Source organism: Ammospiza nelsoni, chromosome 24 (genome assembly GCF_027579445.1).
Source record: "Ammospiza nelsoni isolate bAmmNel1 chromosome 24, bAmmNel1.pri, whole genome shotgun sequence".
Lineage (NCBI taxonomy): Eukaryota > Metazoa > Chordata > Aves > Passeriformes > Passerellidae > Ammospiza > Ammospiza nelsoni.
Window position 1 is genome coordinate 5,360,205 of NC_080656.1, and position 8,330 is coordinate 5,368,534.

Consider the following 8,330-nt stretch of genomic DNA (forward strand, 5'->3'; position numbering starts at 1 on the left):
GACTCAAAAAGAACCTGGAGATGAGGAGCTGTAGCGATTTTGCTTTGTTAATTTTGGATTTTCTTTTAATTTTGAGATTTTCTAACTGATGTGTTGGTGAGTGTGGCGGGTTTTAGTGTTGGTTAATCATCAGTGTATTTATTTCTTGTTGTGAGATAGAATAAAGGTAAATCCTTCTCATCTCTGGGCCAGATGAGAAGGACCCAAAAAGGACCTAGAATGAGGAATTGCAGTGATTGTGGTTTGTTAATTCTAGATTTTTTAAAAATTTTGAGATTTTCTAACTGATGTGTTGGTGAGTGTGGTGGGTTTTAATTTTGGTTAATCATTAGTGTATTTATTTCTTGTTGTGAGATAGGATAAGGAGAAAGGTAAAGTCCTTCTCATCTCTGAGCCAGATGAGAAGGACTCAAAAAGGAGCTGGACATGAGGAATTGTAACAATTTTGGTTTGTTAATTTTAGATTTTTTTGAAATTTTGAGATTTTCTAACTGCTGTGTTGATGAGTGTGGTGGGTTTTAATGTGGTTAATCATTAGTGTATTTATTTCTTGCAGGAGAAAGGTAAAGCAGGTTCAAACTAACAGGAATAGAGTAAGAAATAGGAGGAAATGAGGAGCTGCCTTTGCTAAGGTGCTAAATGGAGGAAAATGGTGTTTGGGGGTTTGCTGTCTCTCTTCCAGCCCATTTTTCACACTTTTTGCAGGGTGTAAGAAGGGTCCCTGTGCCCCTGCGGTGGGCACAGGGTGGGAGCTTCAGCCAGTGGCTGGGTGAGCCCAGCCCTGCTAAATGCTCACAGATGAATGGCTCTTTCTTTGTGCAGGGAAACACACGTTTCCCTTGCCAAGGGATTTTTTTGTTGTTGTTGTAAAGGGGAGAGGGGAACAGTGCAGAGTTTATTTTAAGGTCCATCTGGATTTCATCAGCAGCAAAAGCTGTGAACTCCAAGAGCAAGGTGAGGAGCCCCTGGCCCCCTGGTTTTCCTTCCCCTCGTCCTTGAGACCTTTCCCTGTCTCAGCTTTAGAGCTCCCAGAGGGTTTGGGGGGCTGGAACAGCCATTGCCACAAAGCCTCACTGAGAGGGTAAAGCTGCTTAAAGGAGCCATTGCTTGATGCTGGAGTGGAATCAGGGAACCAAGGATTGCACCCTACCCATGGCACTGGCCTCAGAGCCTTCCTCAGAGGATGATGATGGATGTAGGGTTCCCTGCAGGGCTCAGGGCTGTGTCAGAGGCACCCAATTGTTGCATTCTCACACACACTTGGTGTGCTGGGGGCTGTCTGAGGGGGATGTTCAGTGTGTGGTACAAACGTGTGGGGGTGAAAGGAGGGAAGGAAATGCTCTGTGTGGGGTGGGACAGGGCAGCTCTTGCAGACAAATCAGCAGAAAAGGCTCTGATGACAGGAAAAACGTGAGGAATGGGGTCATGGAACTGGAGCAGGGACACCCCGTGTGTGTCCTCTAGGAGAGCCCCTCCTGCCCCACGCTGGAGGAGTGTCACCCTGGGTTTTTAAGATTTTCTGAGCCTTCTGATGCTGATATTCTTGTAGCAAACTTTCTTACACATTTTCTGTAAATGACTCATTGTTTTGCATTCCTTTATGAAGGAGGAGAAAGTTGATGGGCTGTTGGTCTGTCCAGTGTCATTGAAGAGGTGGCACTGTCACTTTTGGAAATCTATAAATGTTATCTATAAATCTATAAATGTTTGAGTCAGAAATTTAAATTTTTTTTTACCTTGAGAGAGCTGTGTGTCCACATCGTGTTGGTTTGCGCTGTTTTGCATTCCTTTATGAAGGAGGAGAAATTTGATGGGCTCTTGGTTTGTCCAGTGTCATTGGAGAGGTGGCACTGTCACCCTCCAATCCACTGCCACTTTTGGACAACTATAAATGTTAGAGTCAGAAAATAAACTTTCGGTTTTTTCTTCACCATTTCTTGAGAACAGCGATGTGAGCTTGTGTTCTTTGGTGATCTATAGCGACCGAGGAGGAGGAGGAGGAGGAGGAGGAAGGGCGTCCACGCAGGTGCAGCCGTGGTGAGCAACATCCCCATCTTGTGGCAGCAGCAGCACCAGGGGAGCGGAGCCAGAGCTGCTCCGTGTTCCAGAGCCCCAAGGCCACTGCGGGGATGCGACAGCCTTGGCAAGGCCGTGTGAGCGGCAGGACACGATCTGTGAGCGGCAGGACACGATGTGCCCGTGCCCGGAGCTGCGGGTCCACCCCGGGGCAGTGCCAGGCAGCAGGGCCGTGGGAGGGCGAGTGCACCAGAGTGATGCAATCTCACCCCAGGACTTCAATTATGGGGTCAATGCAGTTACAAACCCTCCTAATGAGGCTTTTAGAGGCCTTGGCTCAGAGTGATGTCCCCCTGGAGGACTCACAGTGGCTCTGGGCAGTCAGTGAGGGAGTTTGGTTGTATGGGAATGAAGATGTGGTGCCCTGTGAGGGTCACTGTCTGTCCCCAAGCTGCCAGGATGGGGTCCCCAGACTGCACCCACCCAGGATGGGGTGCCCAGGCTCTGCTAAGGTGGGAGGATGGGATTTTGAGAACCCGAGAACCCTGGGGCCTTTCCAAGAGTGTACTGGGAACCAGGCTGGCCAAGGCCTGTGGTGTTGTCACCGTGTTTGATCTGGGCTCTGCCGTGACCTCGGGTTAATCAGCACACAGGGCTCAGGGGTGCTGTCCACGTGGGCAGAGCAGGTTGGGATGGTGAAAAGGAGAAGGCAGAGTGTGACTGTGGTGGCAGGACATGGGGCAGGTGTCCCTTGTGCTCTCCAGTTGCCACAGGTGTGGTGGTGCGGTCTTGGGGACAGCTGAGGATGGACGAGGAGCAGAGGGGCTGTCACCACTGCAAGGGACCCACAGAGGGGCTGTCACCACTGCAAGGGACCCACAGAGAGGCCTCCATCCCCAACAAGGACCCACAGAGAGGCCTCCATCCCCAAGGACTCACAGAGAGGCCTCCATCCGCAGCAAGGACCCACAGAGGGGCTGTCACCACTGCAAGGGACCCACAGAAGGGTCTCCATCCCCAGCAAGGACCCACAGAGGGGCTGTCACCACTGCAGGGGACCCACAGAGGGGCTCCATCCCCAGCAAGGACCCACAGAGGGGTCTCCATCCCCAGCAAGGGCTCCAGGGACTGGTGAAACTGGGGGAGCAGGGCGTGGGAAAGCACAGCTGTCACTGTGCAGGGACACGGTCACACCTAAGGTTTTGTGGTGGCTCTGGCCACTCTGTTTTGCCCATCTTCTGCTGTTTTGGCCCAAATTTGCTGCCAGCACAGCACGGCTCTGTGCCAAGCCCCTCATGGGTGCTGTAGGACAGAAATGGGCTGCCCCAGGAGTCAGGGAGAAGGGAGCAAACAGCAGGCAAGTTGGCAATTGAGATTTATTAAACATGGGTCACCCCAAAGGTCACCCCAGATTTCAGCAGGAAACACACAGGCCCTTAAGGGGGGAAGCTGACCACGAATCCTTGAGTGAGGAGAAGCCCCTGCCCCTCACATTTGGGTGCCCGGTCCTCCTCCCTTCCCCCTCAGTGTTCTCAGAGACACCCACAAGACTCAAAGCCTGCTTCTGTCCTACAGGCATGATGCTTCCATGGGACATCCCCGGGCAAGAGGAAGGAGGTTGAGTGCAAGAAGTCCCACCAAGGGAGCCATCAGAAGAAGCCACACCACCTCCAAAAGGTAGGGTTTTTTCCAAAATACAGCTTGTCTTGATGGACACCATGATGGGAACAATGAATCACCAACAAAGGGGAGCAGCAGAGGAACAAAGCCCCTGCCACAAGTCACGTTAATTTGTGCCACGTTACTGTTCTATTTGTGCCATGTTATTCTTCTTGCAAAGCATCAGAACAGCACTAAAGCAGCGCAGGGACCTCATCAGAGACCCAAAGGGAGCTGGGAGGGGAAGCAGTAGGAAAATCAGAGCAGATCTGTGGTTGGAGCAAGGCCGGACGCCGCCGATTTGGGACCGGGGCAGATCGGACGCACACCAAAAATCACCGCACGCTGATCACGTCATCAGGGCCTCTTTGTCCGTGGGAAACAGTCTTGGGTGGCTGGTGAGGAATGGGACAAGATCCAGCCAGAGGAAGGACACACCTGGAGGAAGCCTACTCAGTCTTGGAGGCCACGGTGCCATTGGATGCTCCCAGGTCTTTCTTGGAGGCCCCGATGCCGTTGGACGCTCCCGGATCTTTCTCTCGGAGCTTGCGCAAATAATCATGGGGGCCTTTGCCCTCAAAGGATGTGGGGCTCTTGTAGGAACCCCCAATCTTGTCCCAGAGGGTGAAGTACTGCCCATAGTTGTAGTCGAAGTACAGGTGGTGGTCGGTGTGGTGGGCAGAGCCGTTGATGATGTGCCGCAGCAGCCGCGGCACGCGGTAATCGCCGTCGTGGATGGAGATGGTCCAGACGTTGACGAAGATGTAGAGGCCCAGGTAGGTGACTTTGTGCAGGGGGAACAGGAAGGGGTAGATGTGGTAGGGCAGGCTCTGCATGAAGCCATCCACGGGGTGGAAGGCGTGGCTGGCGAAGGGCGTGGCGATCTTCCACAGGTGGTGGGGCTTGTGGAAGCGCTGCAGGGACACGGGGCTGTCAGTCAGGGTGGATCCCCAGAGCCAGATTCACAGCCCCAAGGGATGCTGTTGGGGCCACCACCACCCAAACTGAGAGGGGGACATGTGCCCTGTCACAGACATCTCTTATGAAAAATCCTTTCCTTAGGATTTTTCCTCCTGAGAAGCTGTGAGGCCTCAGAAACAAAATGTAAACAATGATTATCTGCTGCTGTGGAATGCAACAAGTAGATCTTTGATTAGCCCATGTTGGTTGTTTCTAATTAATGGCCAATCACAGTCCAGCTGACTCAGACAGAGAGTCCGAGCCACCAACCTCTGTTATCATTCTTTCTTTTTCTATTCTTAGCCAGCCTTCTGATGAAATCCTTTCTTCTATTCTTTTCGTTTTTTAGTTTATTTTATTATATATATTATATTAAAACTATTTTATGATATATATTGTATTAAAACTACTCTTACAGTTTTAATATAATATAGATCATAAAATAATAAATCAAGCCTTCTGAAACATGGAGTCAGATCCTCGTCTCTTCCCTCATCCTCAGACCCCTGTGACCACCATCACAAGAGGGTCCCCCAGCCAGATTCATGGCCCCAGGGGATGCTATTTGGGCCACCACCACCCAAAATGAGAGGGGGGCATGTGCCCTAAAGGGCTCTCAGCTTGACATCTTCAGTGCCATGCTTTTTATAAGCTACAAGAATATAAAATTTGGTGGGTGATTGGTTGATGATTTATGATCATGGTTTGTATTTTTGTTTGGTTTTTTTTTTGGGGGGGGTTAGTTCTGGGGTTAATTCTGTGTTTGTTTGGGGCTGGTTATGGAGTGATGGTGACAGTTGGTTATTGTTTTTGATACTAGGAAATATAGAGGAAGGTTAATTAATAGTGTATTGATGACCATCACACGGTGAAGCCTTGTTCAGCCATTCCCACCCGAGAAGGACAAGGACTCCTGTCCAGAGTCCCCTGTCCTGTCCCATACCTTATAGAACAGCCTGTGGTGGAGACCACGGTGTATCCAGTAGATGCCCATGTCAGTGAAGAAGAGGAAGGACAGCATGCTGAGGAAGACACCAGACCAGCCTGGAGAGGGGGGACAGGGTTGTTAGAGGTGGCACATCAGGAGGCTGTGAGGGTCCCCACAATGATCCTCGTGGTGGGAGACACAGGTGAATCGTGTCAGAGTCTGCCCCATTGAGGTGACAGGCTCAGGCTGTGCCATGTGGGCATCAGGAGGCTGTGAGGGTCTCCACAATGGTCCTCATGGTGGGAGACACAGGTGAATTGTGTCAGGGGCTGCCACACAGAGGTGACCCAGGGCAGGTGAGTCAGGTGCTGTTTCACTGGGAGCCGTGCCCAGGGAAAGGAAGGATCTCTTGCGGAGGGTGGAGTGTGTCAAGGAGGGGGACACAACCCGAGTGAAAGTGTCTGGGTGTTCTCCTACAGAGAACCTGGGCTTTTGGCTCACAGGCTGGGACAGCAGGTACCCAGGGGGATCTCCTGGGGTTGCCATCGGAGAAATGGGGTCTGAGGGAGGTGACCCAGGTGTGGCAGGGGTGCAGGGAGGTCACTCACCATACGGGGAGTCCTCGATGTTGTCGTAGAGTTTGCTGTAGCCCCGCACCTCGGCGAAGAACAGGGCGACGGTGGGGACACTGATCCAGGGCAGGGAGCGCAGGGCGTAGGAGATCTCCCGGCTCACCTGGTTCTGGGGGTGTGACAACAGGGTCAGGGGCACAGGGGACATCTCCTGGTTCTGGGGGGTGTCACAACAGTGTCAGGGGCATGGGGGACACTTCCCAGCTCACCTGGCTCTGTGGGGCATGGCAAGAGGGGTCAGGGGCACAGGGAGTATCTCTACCTGGTTCTGTGGGGTGTGGCAAGAAGGGTCAGGGGGCACAGGGGACATCTCCACCTGGCTCTGTGGGGTGTGGCAACAGGGATCAGGGGTCAGGGACATTTCTGAGCTCACCTGGTTCTGTGGGGTGTGGCAAGAGGGGTCAGGGGGCACAGGGGACATCTCCACCTGGTTCTGTGGGGCACAGGGGACATCTGAGAGCCCCAATGCCCCTCATAAGGCCAGGAGGGCTGGGGTCTTGGCCGTCCCTTTGTCGTGGCATCTGTGCCATGGTGTGGGACACAGGGTGCTGCTTTTATGGGGACAGCTGTGCTCGAGCTGGGTGTTGGGGTCAGTGGGATGTGGCACTGGGATGAGGCAGAGAGGGGTGGATGTGACAGCAGGGACAGCCCGTGCCACACCACTGGCAGGTGACATTTGGATGGCCGAGGGGATGGCAAGGGGGACAGTGCCACGCAGGGCCTGGGCGAGTGTCACAGACATCTTTTATGAAAAATCTTTTTCTTAGGATTTTTCCTCCTGAGAAGCTGAAAGGCCTCAGGAACAAAATGCAAACATTGATTACCTGCTGCTGTGGAATGCAACAGGTGCATCTGTGATTGGTCTCGTGTGGTTGTTTCTAATTAATGGCCAATCCCAGTGAGCCTCCCTCACCCTCAGAGCCCTGTGAACACGGTGAGCAGCCAGCAAGGAGCACCCACCTCCAGGAACTGGGGATGTTTCTTGAGCTCGTGGTCGAAGATGAAGTAGTAGCTGAGGGTGCCGAAGAGCAGGTAGAGGGCGAGGGCGCCCAGGTTGGTGATGACGAAGAGGCTGAGGAGCTGCCGGCACGGCTCGGCCTCGGGCCACCCCGCCGGGTACACGTAGGGCGTCAGGAGGTGCCGGTCCGCGGCTTCCAGCACCAGATCCATGGTGGCTCCTGCGGGAAAAGGACTCGCTGTGACCGAGCTGTCCCTGCCCAGCACGGGATATCGGTGCCCGCCAGGATGTGGGCAGGGGTTGGTAGGGCTGGCATGCTGTCTGGCTGGCTGGATGGCCTCGGCCGGGAATGGGGAGCGGATCTGGAACGCGCAGGGCGTGGGTGTGAAGCGGGGCAGACGCAGGAGTGGGGGACGCGCCTGATTCTGTGCGCTGAGCTGCGGAGGGGACACTTGTGGCAGGGGACAGCGGGCTGTGGGTGGCAGCGGGACGGGTGACAGCTGGGCTGCGAAACCCCTTTTGGTGCAGCTCAGGGGGCTCCGTTCCGTGCCCTGCGGGGCGATTCCCCGGGCAGGGTGGGCGGCCAGGGGGGCGTCACCGTGTCCGGGAGCCGCAGGCGGCCCGGCAGCGGCGGGGAGGGACGCGCGGGGAGCGCGGGGGCGCTGCCGGCGGTGCCCCCACCCCGGTACCCCCATCCCGGTACCCAAGCCCCCCATGTCGGTACCCCAGTCTCCCATCCCGGTACCCCGATCCCCATTCCCGGTCCCCCCATCCCGTTACCTGCCACAGGTCCCACGGTGGTGCGGGGCGGGGGCGGGGCCACACGGTAGCGCCACGTGACGTCACCGGAGGAAGGGCTCGCGCCACCAGGGTGGTGACGTCAGTGCGCAGAAAGAGGCGGAGTCATGGGCTGGGGGCGTAACCATTGGCTGGGGCGGGGCCATGGGCGTGGCCTGGTGCTGGGCGTGGTCGGGATGGGGCGTGGTTTGGGCGGGGCGTGCGGAGCGCTGCCGGAGATGGAATTTTGGGGAATGTTAGGGAATTTTCGGGAATTCTGCCTGCTCCGAGCTCCTTCCCTGCTGTCCCCTCGGTCGTGAACATTATATATATATATATATATATTTCCCAAATATATATGGGAAATATTTGTGTGCATATAGATAAATATATGTGTATA

The 8,330-nt window shown here is 54.5% G+C and overlaps 1 protein-coding gene across 1 annotated transcript; it reads right to left on the bottom strand.

Moving 5' to 3' along the window:
* Nucleotides 1–3,374: 3,374 nt before the first annotated feature.
* Nucleotides 3,375–8,079, bottom strand: SC5D (sterol-C5-desaturase). Its single transcript, XM_059488486.1, has 5 exons — nucleotides 7,934–8,079; nucleotides 7,156–7,373; nucleotides 6,172–6,304; nucleotides 5,579–5,679; nucleotides 3,375–4,589 (listed from the first exon to the last, which is right to left on the bottom strand). Exons 2-5 carry the CDS (start codon nucleotides 7,363–7,365, stop codon nucleotides 4,125–4,127), a joined length of 909 nt encoding a protein of 302 aa, XP_059344469.1. The 5' UTR covers nucleotides 7,366–7,373; nucleotides 7,934–8,079; the 3' UTR covers nucleotides 3,375–4,124.
* Between the last annotated feature and the right edge of the window lie 251 nt (nucleotides 8,080–8,330).